General features: G+C 36.7%; 1 protein-coding gene and 1 pseudogene across 3 annotated transcripts; both read right to left on the bottom strand.

Annotated features, from left to right (window-relative positions):
* Positions 1–453: 453 nt before the first annotated feature.
* Positions 454–13,129, bottom strand: LOC144444826 (organic cation transporter protein-like). 3 transcript variants are annotated; one of them, XM_078134370.1, is made up of 11 exons: positions 13,013–13,129; positions 12,610–12,911; positions 10,895–10,998; positions 8,514–8,668; positions 7,901–8,072; positions 7,143–7,317; positions 6,257–6,339; positions 5,604–5,812; positions 4,273–4,381; positions 3,261–3,470; positions 454–2,981 (listed from the first exon to the last, which is right to left on the bottom strand). In XM_078134370.1, the coding sequence occupies exons 2-11, from the start codon at positions 12,700–12,702 to the stop codon at positions 2,876–2,878; spliced, it is 1,416 nt and encodes a 471-aa protein (XP_077990496.1). In that variant the 5' UTR covers positions 12,703–12,911; positions 13,013–13,129; the 3' UTR covers positions 454–2,875. The 3 variants fall into 3 exon arrangements, with proteins under 3 accessions (XP_077990496.1, XP_077990497.1, XP_077990495.1); XM_078134371.1 differs by having other exon boundaries at positions 13,054–13,113; XM_078134369.1 differs by having other exon boundaries at positions 12,610–13,121.
* Positions 13,130–15,063: 1,934 nt separating this feature from the next.
* On the bottom strand, positions 15,064–23,695 carry LOC144444953 (leukotriene-B4 omega-hydroxylase 3-like; annotated as a pseudogene).
* Between the last annotated feature and the right edge of the window lie 919 nt (positions 23,696–24,614).

The following is a 24,614-nucleotide window of genomic DNA, read 5'->3' as shown; positions in this document are numbered from 1 at the left end:
AAATGTACAGTATACGTGTACATGTATTTGAGCAATTTACAATCTTTCCAGACGAAAAGTGGTATCACAAAGTGTTACCACCCAGTCAAGGGCATCACGCCAGAATTCTGTTTGTTTTAGTTCTTTTTTGGTTCGGGTTGGGGATCCACCAGACAGAAAGAAAATAAAACGTAAATTCTTTCTGACTGCTTCTTCGGGTTGATTATCAGACAGCCGGAAAGAAAAATCGGTCCAAACCCTTTTTATCAGATTGATTAACAAACAGACAGAAGGAAAAATTGGTCTAAATTCGTTCAGAAAGAACCCGAACTCTGGCCATAGAGGGCGCAATTGTCTTGACGCCGTACTTTCCCAGTGGAGTTCGAGCACGAGTGTATGCAAATAAACGTAGTCGAAGAAACAAGGGAGGTACAGACATTTCGTTTATATTTATTATTGTTTTTTATCTATCTGCTACAAAAGTGGGAAGCAAAAAACTTTTATGTAAAAAGTGAGCATTTGTGGATGTACTTTTTTCACTGAATTACCAGTGAGCTTGCATTTTATTTCATTTTCACTATATTAGATGTAATCTTAATATACAAAAATACAAATGTCTTTGTATGAAATACAGATGTTCTCTAAAATAGTGCTTACTAATGTAAATATTATACATTGTGGAGTGTTCACTGTAACATGCTGTTACAAAATTATGTTTACCCTGCTATGTTAGAAAATGTCAGTACTGTATTATTAAAAAGTGTTGAAATCTAATCTAATCTAATCAATTAAATTGTCATTTAATCACATATCAATGGTAATTCCATGGTTCTCTAATCCTGTAATGTTAGTTTTTATATAGTGCTTTTCCACACTGTTCAAAATGCTATAAAATTATTACCCCTGGCACAGAACTATAACAGCACAATGGTCCATCATACTTTGGGAGCATACAGTACACTACAGCTTCTGAAGTGCATATGATTAAATATTACACATTGTAACTTCTATCCTACCAGGTCCCCAATTATACAGCTGGGTTGACTGAAGCACAATCATGGTTCAAATGAAGCCATTCAGAAACGACAGCGATAAGTGAAAACTTGCTTATTCTAACATCAATTATATTCTACCTTACTGACCATCATGACTCCATGCTAAAATCCCGGGGAAAGATTGAAACCTCTGTTGAGCCCCAGTCAACCCAGCTGTATAAATAGGGACTTTGCAGGATAAAGGTTGTTGTGTGATTTAATCCTATGCACTTATGGGGGCAGTATGAATTGTATGGTTCTAGGGAAATGAGCATGTATATATAAATGGCTAGTGTGTCAGTTATAACTTCCTATTGTGCAGCAATGTGAATTGTGGCAATGTATTACATGTACATCAAATGTACATTCTTACGTTACTTTTGCAGAAACCATAGACATACCCTAGAACCATTGTTGTTTGATGTGGTAGTGGTCATGGTGATAGCAGTGTTTTTGTTATGTGGATAAAAAAAAATCACCCTGTAATCAATATAATGTAATTACTAGAAGTGTTAATAGACACTGCAAGATCATGAAAGTCATATGAAATGTCAGCCGACTGTGAGTATAAGTACACCACAATCTATTCATATCAACATGTTGCAACAATAGTTTTAGTTTGTGTCTATCATAGTTAGCTGAACGTTTGGTTTCCGCTGTAGTATGTGTATGGAGGATGATACACACCATTTATAGACTTGTCTATGGTCAATGGACAATCTCTACTCCTTAATATGTTGTGTAATAAAAAAGTTTCACAATGCAAAATACAATCTCTATTATCCTTCAAGCATACAAATCAACATAACTTTGTGTAATTCTAATAAATGTACAATTAAACTATTGGCCCCTTCACCAATCATTCTTCACCTGGGTACTAAACATACAGAAATCTAAAAAAAAAAATCATTTCTGAAAAATTTCATAAATGTCACCACTTTTCAATAATTAAAATAGAATGTTAAAATTGACAATTTCTTTGATTTAAGAATGTTAAAAAAAGTTACATAAAAGTTTTTTACAACTTATTTTCAGGAATGTCTGGTACATGTACTTTAAAAGCTCTGTAATTTGTCAAAATATACAGCCTGAAAATTGAGAGTGGTCTGAGGTATCAATGTTTTGTTTTCCTCATTTTTATTGTATTACTGGTCTCTGGGGTTAGTAGGAATTGGTTTACAACCTAATACAGTAGTACATATTAAGGCCTAAAAAAAATTGTTGTGGTTCCGGTTAACTGACCCCACCTAGTTTTTCACTGCTGACCATAATTTTTCTTTACGTACTTGAGAAAAAAATAATAACATTTGTGAAAATTGTGAAATCTTGCAAGAAATAGTGGATGCAGAAACGGACATCAACTTAAAAAGACAACATAAATTTGTTCTTCCAATCTGTAATGGCTGTACATCTGATAGGAAGAAACCAATAACACAGAGACCATATGGAAAACAATGGAAAACATTACTACCTGAACTAGACACTCACAAATGGAAAGAAAATCTACCTACCCTAACCTACCTATTCTAAAATTGAGGGTAATCGGAACGACACAATTTTTTTAAGCTTCATATACTATGTGTCCCAGGAATAAAAGTTTACACTTTTGTTGTCTACTTTGCCTGAGAATACTCACACCCATTTCCAGTTAAATAAAAATAAATAAAATATATATAATCTTAAAAATCAAGCCATGTTAGAATCTAAAATGGATGCAAAACATTGTGATAATGCTAAAGAAAAATAAAGGACTGTTGATTTTCTTGAAAACAAGGCTGTGAAACCCCAAATTTCATAAGTTTGAGAAAAACTGGTCCCTGAGGTGCAATCTACCTTAAAGTTATTGGATACTGTCATAAGTTTCAAACTGAAGGTGCATTTAGTGTGACATCCTCTTCTCCTTCTTCACCACAAATGCTATTGACAGCATCATGACTATTTGTAAATACCTTGTAAGTTTTCTTTTTCCTAGAAAAAAGAGAAGTCAACAATGAAAATGTCAATTTGTGTATGATTTATTTCGGCTCTATTAATCAAATGTTGTTGTAATTATCTGTTGTTTCATTATTTATGAAAGAGTGTTTTACAGTTGTCATTGGAATGCGGATCAACATGTAGATTAGCCCCCCCCCCCCCCCCCCCCCCCCAGGTTTGCATTCACTATCAAGTTGTCAATTTCTCTTTTCAGTGAAAAATAAATCCCATGAAAATATAGTATTCGACAGATCATGTCATATAATGACTTACACTCCAAAGATTTCACCCTCTGCAAGAGTTTCAGGTATTTTCTGGCCTCTAGTTTCTGGCAAGAGAAGAACCAGTACACCTGCTAGGAATGATGTCACACCCATTAGCATAAATGGCAGTGGATTCCAAACGCTTGTGGACAGCATAATGTATGGTGCAATAATTGTACCAATGCGTGCCAACGTGGCAGTAATTCCCAGTCCAGCAGTTCTGTTGAAAGAAAGAACACATACAGAGAAAAGAACATCTTGTTATCATTTTAAAATAACTATTTGCTAATTCAACCATACCAACTTGGAATTGGTGACCCGCTGTTATCAATATTAGAAGAGATTTTTATGACTGTTAGCTGTGTAGTATTGCCACTGAATACTAGGTGCTTTTTGAGTAAGGGAACTCTCATTATTTATGGGGGGGGGGGGTGTTGCGAGGAATCAAAGCAACGTAAGAGATTTGATGTCTTGCTCGCAAAAGTATCCCCCTGTTCAGCACAATTTTTTTAGTGAGCCCCCTGAAAATCTCACATTTGTCAATGTACAAATCCAGTGACTAGACTTGTTATTCAACATCATGCTGTCACCGACTTCAAGTCTGTCAATCTTCCCTACTGTGTGTGTGTGTGTGTGTGTGTGTTTGTGTGTGTGTGTGTGTGTGTGTGTGTGTGTGTAATGTGTGCATGTGTGTGTCTGTATGTATGTGTGTGCATGTGTATGTGTATATGTATGTGTGTAATGTGTGCATGTGTGTGTGTGTGTGTGCATGTGTATGTGTGTGTGTGTGTGTGTGTGTGTGTGTGTGTGTGTGTGTGTGTGTGTGTGTGTGTGTGTGTGTGTGTGTGTTGGTGCAAATCACTTAGCAATACGCCATGGCTATGCAACTCGAGGGAAAAACAATAGTCCTGCACCTTAACATGAATTCTAACACTATAACAAATTACATGGTACTATATTCAGTCTCATCTCTAGTTTGTAGGAGAGTTGAGAAGTATATATTTGATGAAACTTTTAATTACCTGACACAGGTGGGGAACATCTCTGCTGTAAATATATAGACAACGGCAAAGGATCCTGACACAAAAAACTTGGCAACCATGGATAGAACTGCTGTTGCAGTTTCATTTTCTGTAAAAGATAGTAGAAAAATAAGTATGGAAGTATATGATGTGTTTTATCCAAATCTACAGTCTTGTTTCATTCTCTTAAAGCTACACTAGATATAACTGAATATTTTTTACAAAAGTTTTATTAGATATGTCAACTTACTCATATTGTACATCCTGAGCAATATGGATTCACAAGTGGGTGAATATATTTGTTGTAGCTAAGCTATACACATGATAAATCAAATCAAATTGATTTTTGGGACCTCACCCAAAAAATCATCAGACTCAACAGCGACCACAATCTCAACTGGTTTCTGCACTGTTTATAGATAATATCGACCACTGATTAACATTTACAAAGTTTCATTATCACTATTTTAACAATTTTCATTGAAGCTATTGTGGTTGATCATAAAATGATATTCCAGTTACAACTAGTACAGTTTTAACATGGTAACAGATTCAAAACCCAGATTTCGCTCACAATTTAAACTTGTCACTACACTGCTACACTACAGATAATATTGACCACTAATGTCTTTTTATAAGTAATTGACCAATTTTTAGTTAACATATCTTTGGTTCCTTGATCAAAAAAATATCTAAGTTGCAGCAAGTGCAGGTCTAATATTATTATATAATAATTAAACTAATTTCCAAAATCTCAACTATTGGTACATTTCACATAAAGTATAAATGAATTCCAATACTAGTATGGTTTTAGGCAATTAAGTGGTGCACTGTTTAAACAAAAAATAAAATAAAGCTAATGTTGTGATATTTGCTCAAGTATTACGCTGACATAGCGGTCAGGCAAAAGTAGTTTCCAATTAGCAAAAATTGATGAAAAGTAGTAACAAATATAACTTCAATGATGAGTACATTAATTTGCAATGATACTGATTATAACTTGAAGCTGTTAACATGGCACAAGCCGAGTTTATAACCCTTTTTCAAAGGGTGAAAATACTTACATAAATCTCCATTAAATTATTCCAGTGTCAACTGATAGCATAACAAGGGTTGCCTCAACATTTACTTTAAATATACTATATTATGTCATCAGATTCTAGTTCTGCCATTAGCAAGTTAGTTTTGTAATCTGTAATATGTCAATTACTACAGGTATGTTTTGACTTCCAGCAACACTTAGCCTCCCCAACCCCCCCCCCAAAAAAAACCCCAAAAAAACCCAAACAACTCAACCTGTGTCCCTTCAAATGAAATGATAACATTTATACCTAACAGAGCGCTAATGACCAATGCTACACCACCAAGTGATAAATACAAACATAGCAGCCATCGACGTCCAACTCTAGAGAGGAAAAACCAGCATGACATGACACCAGGAAATTCCACGGCACCAGAAATGAGAAATGCTAGATAAGGGTTCTCATGCAGAGCATCTGTGTTGAAAGCTATCCCATAATATACAAGGCTGCAAGTGAACCTATGGAGTAATAATACAATACATAATATTCATAGTAAAGGGAAACCATACAAATTGTACACATACCAACCACTACCCACATTCAGTATAGACCAATTTTGTTATCTACACATGATCTACAAATGCTTAAATCAAATTGTTTGGAATGAACACATACACACACACACACACACACACACACACACACACACACACACACACACACACACACACACACACACACATTCATTAATTCATTTGGTTTTGAAGCTTTTAATTCATGTGCGGATAAATCAGAGATTAGCATAACAGAGATTTAAAGTCCTAGCAATAGATAAGTTAATATAATACTTACCAAGTATAACAGAGATTTAAAGTCCTAGCAATAGATAAGTTAATATAATACTTACCAAGTATAACAGAGATTTAAAGTTCTAGCAATAGATAAGTTAATATAATACTTACCAAGTATAACAGAGATTTAAAGTCCTAGCCCGTAGATTTGGAGTTTTAAATAAATCTAACATTGTGGGCCGATGAACACTTTCCTGTAGATGGAAGCAATCATGAATGTTAATTACTGGAAATGAAGATAGAAGGTGCTGTGGGGACCACTTTCTGTTAAAATTGAAGTTCTTAAAGTCTCTCCAAACTTAACAATAATTTTGCTTTGTAAGACAACCCTGGTTTGTGTTTCTTGATGTTACTGTTAGCAAAAAGGGAATGCCACTCCAAGAAATACAATAGAGAGATTTTCATAAACTACGGGTTCTGGAGAATCATTTCATGACTTTACATCACTTACAATTACTACAATTTCAGAGAAACATTGAGTTGATCTTGTGCCTTTGCAGGGTATCATTTCGGTGGGACATTGCATCATGGGAGTCAGCAGAGGTAATGTATTCAAGTTGCACACTGAATATTCACGAGTCCAAGATGCCTATACCCTTCAGTGTAAAACAGCTCTCACGAATATTCAGTGAGCTCTGATAGAATGAAGAAATTTGTATGTTTTTTCCATGATAGCCAACATGCATGCCGTGCACCTTTGTTTTGAAATCTACCTGCACTGGGCAAAATCAATGTACATAGCAGCACAGTGCACCATGGTAATTCAAACCCTGAGATATGATTATATTATTCCCCAATGTTTTCTTTATTTTAATCGCTGGAAAATACTTGTGACCTAAGGGGCCTTGTCACTACTTGTCTAGAGACAAGGCCCCTTAGGCCACAAGTATTTTCCTTGGCTGAATGAAGAAAAATATCGGGGAATAATATCTAGTTATAGAGATTTAGTTTTTATTGTCATTGCGACGCCTTCAAAGCAAGGCAAAATTTATTTTACCTTTATTTGTACATGATTTTGTATATTTGCAGAGTTCTGAGCTTCAGACTTCTCACTTTCAAATAAATCTTCTGGGAGGGCGACTTTGTTTATTCTAGCTGCTTTCTGGAGTATCTTTTCTGCATCATTAAATCTAGCCTTCTGTATAAGCCACCTCACAGACTCAGGTAGTAACCTAATACATAACAAACAAATAAGAAATATGTCATATAGCCCAGTGACTTGTCTTTGTGTTAGTGTTACTATAGCTTTCCACATCAAGCCAAGGTAGATGTACTTCAAAGCACAGGAATGCGTTTTGAATTTGAAATAAGCACCTAGCAGTATTAAAGGTTGCTACAGGTAAGTGGATCTTATAATTATGTAAATTTATGATGTAATCACCACTACCTGTGGCAGGATGGCCAATTACGTGAGAATGATAATATTAATTTACGCCACACAATGTGGTCAATCAATAAAGGATTTTACGTCTCGTTGGAGATATTGCGATATATGCAAATATGCCTAGCAACACAAGTTGTCAAACATGTGATCATGGTCAAGCTTTCGCCATGGCCATGTGTGATGACATTGAGAACAACAGTGTTGCTATTAAAGTGTTTGACACTTTCAGCTTGACCCCCCCCCCCCCCCCCCCCCCTCACCTGGCTGTTAAAGACGAAATGGCTCACATGGGATCTTGTGAGATCTGCCGCGAGATGAAAAACGGCTTATTAAAACATACAGAATGATGCGAAGACTCAATTCTTACTTACCAGTAGTATGGAATAAATAATACATAAACAACGCCAACAATAAACTGAATATGTCGCCAGTTACCATTTAAGGCATAAGCTACGCCTGCCATTCCCACATAGCCAATAGAAAAGGCCATCTGGAGATGCATGCTACAAAAAGTTCGATACTCTGATCCAACCAATTCCACTCCTAAAATCAAGAAAATAAACAATGAATTAACATCTGTTGTAACATAAATTAAGTTCAATGAAACCTGGGCAAAAACTGTTGACTACCAAGTAAAAACTGGACATATTTCCACCTCACAAACTAAGATGCTCACTACTGGACAAGTTCCCGGCATGAATATGGTTTTTGAAACTAAGTCAACTGCAAAGCAGGAAATTTCCGGACAATGAAAATTAATGTTGGGCAGAAATTGGACACAAAATGGTCACAAACCAGAAGCATTCCAGACAACAAATTTGGTAAGAGATGCTTCAGAATACAAATGCTATCATGCCATTGTTTCAGATAGGAATACTTATAAAGTTGCTGGACTAGAGACTATACAAGAAAAAGTTTACAAGATGTTAATTTACTTTAAAGTGATCACTTTGCAATGATGAAATAATCATTTTATTAACAGACCTAGTACAAATCCTGTCAAGTAGACACCAGTTCCACATGTTGCCATTAAGAATTGTCCAACCACAAACATTGGAAACCATGGAGAGAATGCTGTACTGACACCAACCACAATCAGGGCTATTAGTGAGAAAAAGAAGACTAACTTTCTTCCATATCTGTAGAAATGACAAAACAAATCAAAATTGTTACATATATGTGCTGATCACATGCTTTGAAATCGTCATCTTCAAAAAGATGAAATTTCTGCTAAAAATATTACATCCATTTTACTCATTACCTTTGAATGCTTAGAAACTATTACTACAGAGAAAAGAAAGAACAAACTTAGATGAAAATGGTTGTCACCCTTAGAAGATTTATCTAGTCTTCCTGTGGATAATTTAATTCAATATTGAGTAGTGTCACACTTTTCCTACTTCTTTGTCTTTTTGTTGCAGTCTAGTTTCTTGCTTGATCTGTCGTGTTTGTATCCTTTTCGCATTTGTAAATAATAAAAAAGATTTATAAAATAATTTTTAAAAAGACAAAACTATGTTATATTGGAAAAGAGACACGATATATTTACAATTGCAAAAAAAAACCCCAGTATTCCACAGTAGATAATTTATATAGTGAATATATTCCATTCAAGGTATCAACAGTCATCATAGTTTATCCTGTCATACAAAATCAATTGAAGTAATCAAATACATGTACATTGTATATCATAGATTCATGCTGTTAAATACAATCCATTAAAGCCAATGCTATGTGAAATTAACTACAGAATTAATGCATATATAATGCATATCAAGCATATGTACACACACACACACACACACACACACACGCACACATATATACATACACACACATATATAATAAATTATTATATGCACACATACATACACTATATGTATATATTTATATTTATTTATTTATTTATTTATTTATTTATTTTATCTATTTATTTACATATAAACATTTATCATGGCACACACAAATCTAAGCTTTTAAAGGCCCATAATTCAATCCCAGATTCTCACATTAGTTAAACACTATCAATGGAGTCATGAGACTTTAATTTCATTATATTTACAGTTCTGCCAGACTGTTTTTTTTTCATCAAATTGTTATCCCGATGAGAAAGAGTTCAACAAAATCCAAAATTTAACTGTTTGTTGTCAACTGAAGGTTATTCAAATATTATTATCCCATTCTCAGTGGAGGTTATTCAAATAAAATGATACCTTTAACCCTTTGTTTGTTTGTTTGTTTGTTACTCTGACTGGCCTTCACCGTTCTGTCACAGTGCACTGTCTGACTCATTCCCTCATGACTTTTTAATACAAAGGGCTATCCTTTTCATTGTTTTTGTAAAAACCCAAAGTTTCACTCCAATGGTCTTGGATTTATATCTGTGAAACCATTAGGGAGTTATTTCATGAGAAGAATAGATGAGAATTTTTATACAGATGTAGATCGATTACATTGTATTGGTTTCACAGTTTGTCTCCAAGTATACTTGTGAATGTACAGGAAACTAACTGTAACAAACAAACTATTAAAAACCAAACTAACTAACAAACAAACAAACAAACTGATGGATTAACTAAATTACTGACTAACTAACTAACTGACTGACTGACTGACTGACTTACTAACTAACTGACTGACTGACTGACTGGCTTACTAACTGACTGACTGACCGACTGACTGACTTACTAACTGACTGACTGACTGACTGACTGACTGACTGACTGACTGACTGACTGACTGACTGACTGACTGACTGACTGACTGACTGACTAACTAACTGTAGCAACTATGAATGCAAAGGACTGAATTTTTAATAGCTCTATTTAGATATGTACTTGTCACCTAAATTTGAAAACTAATCCATTATTGCCCTTAGTTGAGATTATAACCATTTCTCAGTGTTTTATTCTGGTGTTGCTAACCAAATTACAGTACAGTCTATATTATAAGTTTTACATTTCACTTTTCTCAGACATGGGTTTAGAATATTTGTAGCAAACACACTACTCTACTGTTAATTGCAAAGTCATTTTGGCCTCTCACCTGTTGCTTGTTGTGATAATTGCTAAAACCCTTCATATAAACTAGTATATAGTACCTAAACCACACAACTAAACTTCAGCGAAACAGAAGGGTGTTTCTTTGGTGTGTTACATTTTCAATGAATAAGTGAGGGGGTGGGGAAAAGGAATGTCCTACTCATATAAATGGCAACTCCGCCCACTGACTGATGTGGGGGTGGAAGCAGTATTGTTAGACAACAAAGCAAGGCCAATAAAGTCACCTCGTGATTTTGGGTGTTAAGAAAATCGCCTTTTTACTTTGTGTCATTTATGCATAGCTAACTGTTTACCGGTACTTACATATCAGCTAACTGGCCAAGTAGCAAGGCACCAACCAGCTGACCAACACCAACCATTGATTTGGATAAGTCTTTCATCCAATCATAGTCACATACCAAGTCAAACTAATCAAAATAAAGATTAAATAAAAGTCTGATGATTATAGGAGAAACAAAAAACTATTAGATTTACATTGTTATTTAGTAATAGAAGAATGAGAATAGCTGTCACTTGGGAAAAAAATTTACATTAATTTCTGCTGTTGAAAAGTACCTGCAAGCTATTGAAAATGATTCAATCAACACTGAATGTATTACTTCACTGCTCCCTACCAAAGTACTGTATGCCAACATGCTAATAGAAAAACTGTGCATTCTTGCAAACCAGAGCTGTTATTTCTTCCGCTACACTTCGTTCTTACAGCACATTTCAATGGTGCTGTAAAAGAGGCCATGGTTTTCGACGATGAAACTGTGTTACTAGTATTATTCTCTCATATTTTTCTTCATTCAGCCACGGAAAATATGAGTGACCTAAGGGGGATTTGTCACTACTCATCTAGCGACTCATAGTGACAAACCTTTGGTCACGAATATTTTCTGGCTGAATGAAGAAAAATATTATAGAATAACATAATTATACCAGTGCCAGTAATATCAAAGAAAAATCTGGGAAAGTAATAGTAATTTTGAATGTTTTGACTCATATTTCGAACAACGCAGAACCAGTGACGTAGACACGCGTTGTCATGACATAGACACTGGTTGTCATGACGTAGAATGACCAGACTTTATATTCCATATTTTTTTTTGTTACACCTGGCTTGTGCATGGTATAATAAACCATATTTAATCAGGTACATACTTCATATATGTCTGATGAAAAGAAATAGTTCCCCAGTCAAAGCTACTGAGGTTAAAGATCACCAGTTCAGTTATCTTATACTTTTGATAGTACTTTATCTTACATCTATAGTTACAAGTTTTACAAATATGATTCATTGTATTTCAAACTCCTTTGTTTTCAGTGTTCAAAGGGTAAAAAATAGAGACACAAAATGTTAATACAAATATTAAAAGGTCATAGGTCAACTTCAAAACACCATTTTACCAAGTCAATAAATAAATACTTATAGAAAACTTATTTAGGATATATGTGGTTATGTGTATTACAATGTAAAATGAGTGTAATATCTCCATATATAGTACTAGTATTGGCAAGTTTTGCATTTTTCTACCATCATGTTGTCAAAATCCAAAATTGCACCAATTGGTTTGCCTACCTGCTATGCCATAGATGTCATGGATAGCACTTCGAATTAAAAATGCTTTAGTTAATAGAACAATGTGATTATATAATTTTTCATATTATAAACCGATATGCAGAAAAGAGCTCTGATTATGCCACTCGACACAGCATAACTTGATCTGACATAACAAATATATTCTGTCTGTGTCACAGTGAAATTTGACCAAACAACTAAATTCACATGTGTGACAAACAATTAGTAAATTGCAATATAGGCCTTGACACTCAAATATGACAAAGTGTCCTCGGAATATGGAATATGATTATGGACAACAGGCGTAAACAGGTCGATCATATTTGGCGATAAACCGCTGGTGTGAAATTTTGAAAATCCTGGGGGACGAAATTAAGTGTCCATGCCACATTTCAGTTTTACCATAGAGGTATAAATGAATCTCCCTTTTACCCCCAATCATGGTTTTACTTACGTCATAAACAACTGTGTTTTCATACATTGATCTGTCGTATACCCAGCCATCGTCACACGATCTTGTTGAATTGCTATGTGGAAAACATACCATGGGAGACACACCGCCAGTTACGTTGACATCATAACGTGTACACTGCTCCCATTGAATATCGTGGTGATCTATGTCACCATGATAAGGTATTGTACAGTTCTTTAGCAGAGAGTTAGATTCATACGTTTGGTTGGTGTTGACACGACAGTAGTGACCACTGGAAGCACTGAAAAACGTATTGGTGAGTGTCGTCCATGGAGTTGGAATAGCTGCCAACCAGATCAAGAAAAAGAGACACTTTTGGTAACGCCCAAATTCTCCAATAATCTCAATAATCGCATCGAAGTTCATGTTATGAATCAGAAATTACCTTTTCAGGTGCAAAGACTGATCAACGACTAAACTACCTACAGTTCAGAACACTTATTCCGCACCATCAACCGGTTGAGGTCATACACGTTTTCCTCTCGTGACATCAACACCAATTCACTTCCGTGTTGTCATAGCTCATCCTTCTCCGAAGAGAGTCGTTGAGGGCTCCCTACTGTCCGCCGCCAAATCTCACCACTAACAAAGTGGCTAAATGCAGAAGCTAACATATTCGCTGACGCTAGTCTCTCTCTCTCTCTCTCTCTCTCTCTCTCTCTCTCTCTCTCTCTTTCTCTCTCTCTCTCTCTCTCTCTCTCTCTCTCTCTCTCTCTCTCTTTGTGGAAAAATTGATAACCCCCCTTGTACTGTGCGCCCTCATCGATCACATAGAGATAACTATTCGTTGACGTGTGACTGCGACGCCGTGCTTTCAAAGCCCCTGGCCTAACGAATGATTATCCCTATCATGGTCGATGAGGGCGCACAGTACAAGGATATTCGGTTAAATAATATACATACAAAATAATTATAGCTTTAATTTTAGTAAAGCGAAGCTCCGAGGACTGTAAGAGAGTCTAGCTGATCTGTTGCAATGAGAAACGCTGGCCATATCATGTACTATTGTATACTGTTTCCAATGTTTTTGTATGCGATTCGTCTATATTTAACTATATCATTATATCACGTTCGACTTTAGACTGAGCGATTGCGGAGTTGTGGTTAGATAACTTTGGGCATTTGCGGATCTGACTTTGGAACTATAATGTTCAGCATTTAGTAGTCTAGAGGCTATCCGTGGCTTCGAATATCTTCTCATGTCTAGCTGAATGAGGTCTCCAGATGAAATGTCAAATTCAAACGAAGCCACACATAGAATCATTAACATCATGTCCTTGTTAATCAATCACAGAATTCTGCCCAGTGATAAGTGATTATTGGGCAGTTATTACATAATATCCAAATATATCGTACATTTGTCGTATCGGGATGACAGTCATTCAGGTCTTTTTGCTACGTTTTAACTAAAACTAAAGTCGTTGCCTCGCTCCGATACGGAGCAATACTATAACCACGTACTGATCAGAGAGTGCCGGAGGCACGAGCCTTCGGCACTCACAGTTCGTGCCTTCGGCAATCGCAGTTCCTATCAGTACGCATTATCCAGTGCTACGGAGCGAGGCGACGAATTTGATTTAGATGAAACGTAGCAAAAAAGGCACGAACGACTGTCGACAGTCTAATCAGGAAGCGTACGCTACTTATACAGTGTCACTGTGATGTATTTGACAGTTAGGAGTTTTCTCATTATTTCCCAACATTGGGTGCATGACTTCACTTTGAGCTAGATCTCATGAGATTCGAAGCCACGGATAGTCTCGAGACCGTATTGATGAGATATAGATCAAATATATTTTTTAAACACAATAATGTTTTAATGGTACTATATTCTCATGAGACCAGCATTTCAAGATGGAAAATGAGAAAATAATAACAAAACTTCAACTTTAAAGTGTCTATTGTCTCAGCAAAAGCTAAACGAGTCAAAAAATTAAAATTGCGAAAACGCGTGTAGACGCAGTAAACATGTGTTTCTCTCTATTTCAATATGGCTATTATAAATATGCCTAGATTGTTTCGTTTGCGCATGCCTGAACTCAAATATAACGACCTTTTCAAGCAGTTCGATTGTCATTCTAAATCCGTTCGGCAAAATGTCTCAAAATTTTAATTTGTTGACAAAATAAGGCCATATAAGATTTGAGTTCGGGTATCTTCGGTCAGGATCGTATTCATTCTTTTCTTGGTCACATACAGAGATGTAGTCCACCTTTCGCTCGTATTACTAACTTGTATTATATTTTGGTTCGGGTATTTTCGGTCAGGATCGTACGCATTCTTTCCTAGGTTGATAAAGAGATGCAGTCCACCTTTCTCTCATATTCATAATACTAACTTATACTATATTTTGGTTCGGGTATTTTTGGTCAGAATCATATTCTTTCATTGGTCAGATACAGATATGTAGTCCACCTTTCGCTCATAATACTAACTTTATATTATATTTTGGTTCGGGTATTTTCGGTCAGGATCGTATTCATACTTTTATATTCTTGGTTTGATGAAGAGATGCAGTCCACCTTTCGCTCTTAATACCAACTCATTTTCTCTTTTAATAGGCATGCTCTCATCAACAGTAAGTACAAACCGATGGATTGTCATGGCAACAGACACCTTTAATTCATTCAATGCAAAAATCTGTCCGATACAGTTCCTGATGGGAAAGATAGAAAAGATGCAATCAACCAATCATGCACATGAATGCATGTATTATGATAATTGTATTGTAATAGTCATATTAGAACACGTGAAGTCAGACACATTCAATTTCGATAAGAGTACCTGATGATGTTCTTTTACCTAAGACAAAAACCTTCATCAACCTACCTTGGTCCAGCTGAGAATGCGATGAAGGCATGAGAAGATCTATCCTTTGAATTTTCCGGTGAAAACCTTTCAGGATCATAGACTTCAGGATTTGGCCAGACATTGGCATTGTGATGACAGGAAAAAATAGCGATACCAACTAATTGACCTGTCATTGATAATTACAATAGAAATGTTATACTGTCTTAGTACCTTGGCAAACCATAATTTTCAGTCATCTTTACTTTATTTAAGTACGTGTACATATGTAACTCAGGCATTGCTCCTCACTATATCTTTGACAACCAATCACTCTTCAAATCATGCGAGCCCTAATTAACTAAACTAACATTAGTGTTTGTTGCTGCGAGTAAAGCCCATACATCCGTACCCAACAACGGACTAAAATCAACGTACATTTGCCCTATCACACTTTCGCCTGCACGGGAGCTGCACATTGGAAAGACTTACTGAAACAAGTGTATAGCCATGGGCAGTTTCTATTCTGACATTATGGACAAGTCAACATGTAGGACTGAATGCAAGCCCAGACCACAAACACAAGTCTATGAAGTGTAATTATCAACGAATTTTACATGCTGGCAAATTACATTACCTCCATAATTTTCGATATATTGCTGTCATGACTATTACATGTTTCTATCTCGTGTTGTTATTTACCTTTGGGTAAACTCCTTCCATCTGGAAAGACCAAGCGTTTGTCCAGTCTTCGACCAACCCAAGGTACAGGGGGACTTAGACGTAAGCTTTCCTTGATACACATCGTGGTGTATGGTATCTTATTCATGTCATCCCTAGTGGCATTTAGTATAGAAAAAGACAATACGTGATTTAATACTTCTGCAAACGGGAGTAAGTGGGGATTATATTTCATCGATGTCTGTCTGTCTGTCTGCTGGTCTGTCTGTATGCACACATAGTAAAGGCATGGCGTGAAAGGAACTTTATGACAAATACGCAACGTTATGTTACAGTATTTGATGATGATGATGATGAAGATGATGATGATGATGATGATGATGATAATAATAATAATAATAATAATAATAATAATAACGATAATGGTGATAATCATGATGTTGATGATGATGACGATGATGATCGATGATCGATGATGATGATGATGATGGTGATGATGATGGTTATGAAGGCGACGATAATAATAATATCTATACGACTGTTCGTGCAAGTTAATCGATCCAATATTGGCAATATCTGGCGTCTCTTACCATTCTAACATCTTGTTTTCTTTACTGTCCATCAACTCATCAATCTCTTGTCTACACTTCTGTTGATATTCAGGATGTCTTGCTAAGTTATACAGACACCATGAAATTCCACTCGCTGTGGTGTCATGTCCTTCAAACATAAATGTATCCACTTCATCTCGGATCTCAACATCTGTCAGACCATTACCATCTTCATCCTGTACAATTAATACAGACAGAGTGACAGGGACTGTCTTACCGTATCTTGGATTCTTATTGAAATATCTTTTGTAAGACAATGAGTGTATGTTGGCATGAGCCCAAACCGTACAAGGTGAAACATTGACTAATCATAGATTTCCTTTTATGCTATCCATGTCAGCGATTTTTCCAATTCGGCTGCCTCCAATACCAGGCAAGCAGGTTAACCGTTTGAGGGTGTGCTAACATATCCACCCCTAAAAGTATAGAGTTCACGAGATGGGGAACCCTTGACTATTTAAGATGGGAATACCATAAACCCCCCCCCCCCATAATTTGTTATTTATTCCATCTGTTTTACGTGCATATGTCTGTACCTGTGTATAAACGTCAGAGCAGCAGTGAAAAGTGGAGAACACTGTACCTCTGTACATATAAATCATTACAACACAAATGATACGCAAAAATATAATTGAACCAGCCGTTTTTAAGAAAATGATGACACAGACAGACATACATACATACATACATACATACATACATACATACATACATACATACATACATACATACATACATACATACATACATACAGACAGACAGACAGACAGACAGACAGACATCCCCCTTTTAATACCTCCCTTATCCCTATGGGAGGTAAAAATGACACACAAATTTATAAACTCAGCTTGTATCCCTTTCAATGCTTACTTTTGTTGCCAGTAGAATATCAAGAAAGTCCAGATATTTTCTTTTGCCTTTCTCCTTCTGAATCATTATGTCGTCTTGATGTAACTCAAAGTCTTTTCGTCTTTCCTTTATCACATGTCTTGCTCTTTCATGGACAAAATCACAAGCTTTCTTGAACTGATATCCATGATAGCTATTGTAAAAGATCCCATCACTCAAATAGAGCGGAAATCGAAATCTCTTTGCAATGAGGTGTGACAACTGATAGACTCTCTGAATATATGGATCAGACCTAAGAGGAAAGAAAGCAAGACTCTAAGAAAAGATTACAATTACATATCATTTCTCAATATTTTTCCTCATCAGCCGAGTGACAAATGGGGCCTTGTTACTACGAGTCAGAGCCGAGTAATCGTTAAGCTCTTATTATGGTACTAGTATTATCTGGTTGAATGAATAGAAAATGATTTTAGTATAATACCTGAGAAAACTTAGTTTAAGAAATGTGAGGGAAACAATGTACTTTGTAATGCTTTGGCCCATGTTTAGACGCCCAAAGAACAAACGACGTACATTCACGCTGTCACGAAATAAATATATTTTCTGTTCGGATGCGTACAACTCGGCTTCCATGTACCAAAGAATTTTGTATATCATTGTTGATATCAAAGCTCAAGGAGACTGTGGTGTTTTATGGTGTGTTTACAGCGATACACATAACGAGTATGCACAACTGATAATAACATGCAAATAAATCCATTTACTACAGCAATGTCCATAAACTAATCTATATACAAGTGAATAAATCATTCGACAAGACTAGTACATGCAGTAAACAAGTGAGTTGGTCAGCTAAGTCAGTTGGACACACTGGTGTTAGTCGCTCTGTCCGTCTGAACAATTCACTAAATCGTCTGCTCAACGAAGATACATTGCCCATTGGATGAACTTGGCAAGTGTTCCTAAACTGCGACATTAAAAACAGAATAAACCAGTATAACATTATAAAACCAAGACCCAGATTTTGAAATGCTTTTACTTACTAACATATCTGTTAACTATATGTTAAATTCCTGACCTTGCGTGTATACTATAGTTCAGTGTTCAAACGATACCTAGGCTATCAAACTTAATGGTCTAAGTCAAGCTGACCCATACAGTATCACTCAAAATTATCGCAATTTTTCGCTGTTCTCCCCGAAAAAGTCTTGTATTGTATTGTATTGTATTGTATTGTATTATATTGTATTGTATTGTATTGTATTGTATTGTATTGTATTGATACCTTCTTCTGAAAATATCTCACATTAGAGGGACTGAAGGGGTGTAACGTTTGGTGCACATAATATATATAATACACAAACTTGTGCACAGAAGTGTTGTGGTGGATGCAAGGGTCAAAATACTCATTGGTATCATTTCTGTATTTTGAAAAGAGAACTCATGCAAAGGAATGATGTGTATGCTGTGTATGAAAGTATTACTTACTTAACTGTCTGACAGTTGCTTTCATAGCTGAAGATACACTTCAACAAACCGTCTAACGTCATCAAACTGACATGTTGCGAGATATCAAATGATTTACTGTGATCAAACGTAGCCCATTTATCCTAATAATGAATAAGAAATATATTATGGGTTATGTTATGTCATGTTTTTTTTGGGCTATCGCCTTTGTCCTCGGGCAATAGAAAATATCCCTACACATGCTAGGCTAGACAAAGGTCAACTTGTAGAGTGATTGTCATATGTATATAAGCCACGCCAGTTGTGATGGTTGGTTACCCAGGCTCCTCTGACTTCTGCCGGGTCTAGAGAGTCCGGGGAATGCAGAGTCGGTGATTGCAACATAAGATGGCAACTGTCACCGGATTCGGCTAGTTTCTAATTTTCATTTTCACTAATGCTTGTATATATTTCACGGAAATCATGGCATAATGTTTTAGAAAATTGTCTATCATAGCAGATTTATTGAAAAGAGTTGATATCATGTGACTTTACAACAGATCTAGATTCTAGAGGCCATGTTGTGGACCAGCCTCGCCATGAAACCATCTTGTACCATACGTAGCTTTCTCTCATGGGGCAGCGGAAGTTGAGTCAGAGGAGTCTGGGTACCCCAGACTGTGCTCACCTGTCAAATATCTGGTATGCCCACTTCTTGTCGATGGCGTCTACTTTTGAAGATAAATAATTCGGCTTTGACAGATTTTAAATTGTTAATAACAATTCAATTGGATTAAATATACATGTATCATAAAGTTAATGAAAAAACAATGTCTCACCAACATAACTTGCGCAGACTCGCGAAAAACATTGACATAAGGTTTGAGGATATCAAAATGAAAGGCTGGTGTTAACAGTTTCCTGTTCCTGGACCATTTTTTCCCTTTACTTAGCAACAAACCATCACCAAGCCATGGTCGTACCATGTCATAGGCATACTCGGCTTTCGGCTCTATTATGCAGGGAATAAAAATATAATATTAGCTTGTCACATTAAAGAGGAAAGACTCTCTTTGGGTTCTGGAGAGTCATTTCACGATTTCACATCACATACATTTAGCGCGATTGCCAAGAAACACCAAATTGAAACTCTCTTTCACCTCTATTGCTCACACTCTTCCACTGGTGCATCATGGGACTTAGGAGACATGCATATGTGTTAGATGGACACCGAATAGTCATGACCATTTATCTAAAGGTAATAAGCACTTACGAGTCATCAATATTGTGTTAATTATATAGAAAAAGTATCTCTTGCGAAACGTTGTCATAAAGTTGCCACAGTCAGACGATATGGGTTTACAATGATGTTCCAGCTGCATAAGTGTCTAATATTATTCCCACAGTTCAAAACAGACAGATTACAAAAGTTGAGAATAGAAAGTTACCTGTGGTATTAGAAAGTATCTTGATGTAGTCAGGATGTGCCAAATTTACAATGCATGTAAAGGGACCAAGCCACATTTTATAACAGTATACAAGTTCAGTTGCCACTGGGCCTTGGTTAACAAAGCCGGTTTCATCACCACCAAGCTGTGTTATCAAATACAATAGTAGATATAATATAATCAGACAACGTAATACAAAAGTTGCACGTTCGCGCAAGCCAGAGAGTAATTTTCCACATTAATTCATACGCACCGTATCAGTTGAGGTCTATGATTTTACTGCGATAGCGCTGTACGTCCGATCCGATTTCGTACAACTACAGGTCGTTTGAGGGGAATGTGGTGTTCTTATGATACTGAAAGTGGATATGTGTGTTGATATTTAAATAGTAAAACGACTGGATTAAACATTCAAGCAAGTCCTAATTTATGAGTATAGCACAATGCACGATGCAGTCATACATTCCTTCATATCGTTATACCAAGATTTGTTAGTGACCCAGCCCTACTGTTAGCAGTGGTAATAACGGTATAACGGTATACGGTAGCATTGAACTCAGGTATGTGTATCGAGATTGAGCAGCTTTGCGAAATTAAGACATCCACGTAACCAGGAGACTAAATCACGACATAGATATTTGGACTGAAAGTCACGATCTACATTTGCAAAGAAATGCTTCCATTGCCCCACAATGTACACATCATATATCGATCTCTCTGATCTGAGTCAAGCAGACACTACCGAATAGGCCTAGCTATTGCTAGGTTTATTTCAATGAAAAATTAACCTTCGTTGTTGCACTTTGAACTGACGAGGAGAATAAACTTTTGCGTGTATGCGTACGCTTTATAGTACTGTTTATTGTAGGAAACCAATACTTACAGGGGGGTTATACATAAATAATTATTGTTAGTGGCGGTGGTGTGAGGAGAGGCGTTTGTCTCAGGAGAAAGGGGAACGGCGTGGTAAGATATAGAAGATATTAGGCAGTGGACTGGGGATGTTGATATAGGTTTTTGGGGATTAGCACAGGAATTAATTAATGCAGTTACTTCACACAACTCCACTGAGATTGTAGTACAACATATGTTAATGACGTGTGACGTGTGTTAATGTGTGGTTATGAATATACAATGAGCACCTCGCTAAGTCGCGGCCAGGGTCGCGGCCCTCGCTAAGTCACGGGTTTCTTGATGGACCCGGACACCCGCGAGTTAGCGAGGGTCTACTGTACATTTTTTAAAATATAAATTACACATGTATCAATGTGGTGTCATCGATCCTTACAATTCATTTTGGTGACTGGTGTCCCTTTTCACGTCCTCACGTCTGATATAATTTCAACCCATGTTTTTTTGTTTAAATATTTGAACGGGGGAGAGTCATATTTTAGAGAAAGGAAATTCCGGATGGCCACGTTCTAGAATGGGGGGGGGGGAGGGGGAGGGGGGCACGTTTTACGCAACAAACCGGGATTGATTTCCCCCGCCCCCTTGTAATTACCGAAGGCTCCCTTAAGAGCACCGACGGTAGAACACTGCTAAATCACATGCCATAGATCATGTTGTGGCAGACGGCCAAACACATAAAAGTCGACTCTCTTTGTATCTGTATCGTAGACGTACAACATCGTCGCAAACCACAACCATTTTACGGTACTGTACAAGCACCAATACTGGTTGTCGCGTGCATAGAATAGGTATATTGTGTAGACGAAATACTCTTACCATCAATAAATGTCAAAAAAGCCAATGAGGTTTCGGGCAACCAAAATCTTTGAGTACGTGTTGATATTCTTTCATTTGTAGAAATAGTTTCACCACTTGAACTACCGCTGCGGTTATCACGGCGACGAGTACAGCAACGGAGACAACGTCTATGCGAAGAAACCACCCGACGCCAGTGCCAGCAATTGACCAAACCATGTTGGTGGTTTATACATACACTGCTACTTAAATCTATCTCGAAGCAAGGTATGTGTGTATTGTGGTAGAGCTAAGTGGAACCCTTGGCCGTTGCCCTTATCACAAACACCTTGAGATATGCGCACGGCATGCCAACCACACGAGGGGTACTGCGCAAGCTCGTAGATATGACTTTTATTACATCATATATTCTATCTACTCTATCCATCAAAGAAGAGACGTACACTCACCGAAGAGTGGCTCCCATAAAATAGAGATGTTCTTAATACTATTTTAGCCCTAATTTGCAAATCACTGATAGGATCATCACGTCATGAACAATTCTTAAATTAAACATCCATAAGAACGCTTCCACCGAATTTCAGTCAAATCTGCTCAGTAGCTTTGGAATGATAGATTTTTGACCAAAAAGACACACGCTTAGCCCTAATTTGCATATCAGTAGTTTAGAAGGTTCCCACCAAATCCTAGCCCCATCTGTTTAGTAATTTTGGAATTTTGCCCAAAAAGACACATTTTAGCCCTAATTTGGAAATCACTGATGGGATCATCATTTCATGAACAATTCTTAAACTAAACACCTCCAAGAACCCTACCACCAAATTTCAGTCAAATCTGCTCTGTTGTGCCAAAAAGCAGATACGATGACATACCAGCAATGTTGTGACACATCATGTGTAGAAGACGAAAAATACTTCCTATTACAGTGGCCCTATACGATAGACGAAACAGAACTTTTTAAAAAAATGTGAAAGTAATATACTAACCAATTTTAATACACCTCAGGGTTTAAATATACAACTTTATAGTCTGGATGCTAACTGTGAGTGAAGGTATAAATGGTAACGATACTGTATGAACTATAGACTGTGAGTGGATGTATAAATGGTAACGATACTGTATGAACACCTCCACTCACAGTCTAGTTCCTATACAGTATCATTACCATTTACATCTCCACTCACAGTCTAGTTCCTATACAGTATCATTACCATTTACACCTCCACTCACAGTCTAGTTCCTATACAGTATCATTACCATTTACACCTCCACTCACAGTCTAGGAAGTAGACGTACATGCACCAACACTGGTTGTCGCGTATGTAGACGAAATACCCTTACCGTCAATATATGTCCAAAAAGCCAATGAGGTTTCGGGCAACCAAAATCTTTCAGTACGTGTTGATATTCTTTCATTTGTAAAAATAGTTTGACCACTTGAACTACCACTGCGGTTATCACGGCGATGAGTACAGCAACGAAGACAACGTCTATGCGAAGAAACCACCCGACACCACTGCCAGCAGTTGACAAAACCATGTTGGTGGTTTACATACACAGCTAGTGACGAGAGTAGAGCTCTTTGTCCTTATGCCAAACAAACCACAGGGTGCTCAGGCTCATTTAGTTCTGTTTACAAATATAAACAAAACAAAATAAACATACAAGTAAACAAAAAACAAAAACAAACAAACAAACAAATAAATTAACAAGTAAACACTGCCCCCCCCCCCCAAATGGCCACATATGGAAATAACCCACCATATGTGACCATTTCGGGGGGGGGGGGGCAGTGTTTGGGTGTTCGTTGGTTTGTTGTCGTGTACTCATGTATGTATCTACTCATTTGTCAGTTTATTTTGTTTGTTTGTTTGTTTGTTTGTTTGTTTGTTTGTTTGTTTACTTATTTACTTACTTACTTATTTATTTATTTATTTATTTATTTATTTATTTATTTGTTTGTTTGTTTTTGTTTGTTTGTTTGTTTACTTGTATGTTTATTTTGTTTTGTTTATATTTGTAAACAGAACTAAATGAGCATGAGCACCCTGTGGGTGGACATGAAATGTTATGAGAGTGTAAAAGGGGACTGCGATTGTTTTTGCCATAACATTTTCTCTTCAGTCCCTCCCCCGGTCCCACCCCTGCCGTAAATTCTGCACCTTCTCGTCCCGGTTCTCGTTTCCACAGAGCTAGCAAATGGATAACTGTAATAATTGTAGCTTTGTTTTTATTTACAATACTTTTAAAAAAAAATTTTTTTTACATTTTATTTTGTGCGACTCAATATTTTTCGTTGTACTTTTTATTTTTAACGGGGTTTGCATAGCGGAGGACGGAGAGCGACGTAGCGAATCCGCTACACTGTATCTACTAGCAAATTTAAATGGATCGTGGTTCAGTACACTTTGTTTATTTTCGGATCCACGCGTATCTAGGGTTATCCTGGAAAGGTCAG

The sequence above is a fragment of the Glandiceps talaboti genome, chromosome 13, assembly GCF_964340395.1.
Source record: "Glandiceps talaboti chromosome 13, keGlaTala1.1, whole genome shotgun sequence".
Classification (NCBI taxonomy): domain Eukaryota; kingdom Metazoa; phylum Hemichordata; class Enteropneusta; family Spengelidae; genus Glandiceps; species Glandiceps talaboti.
Note: the sequence above shows the minus strand (reverse complement) of the source record. Positions and strands in the feature narration are given on the sequence as shown.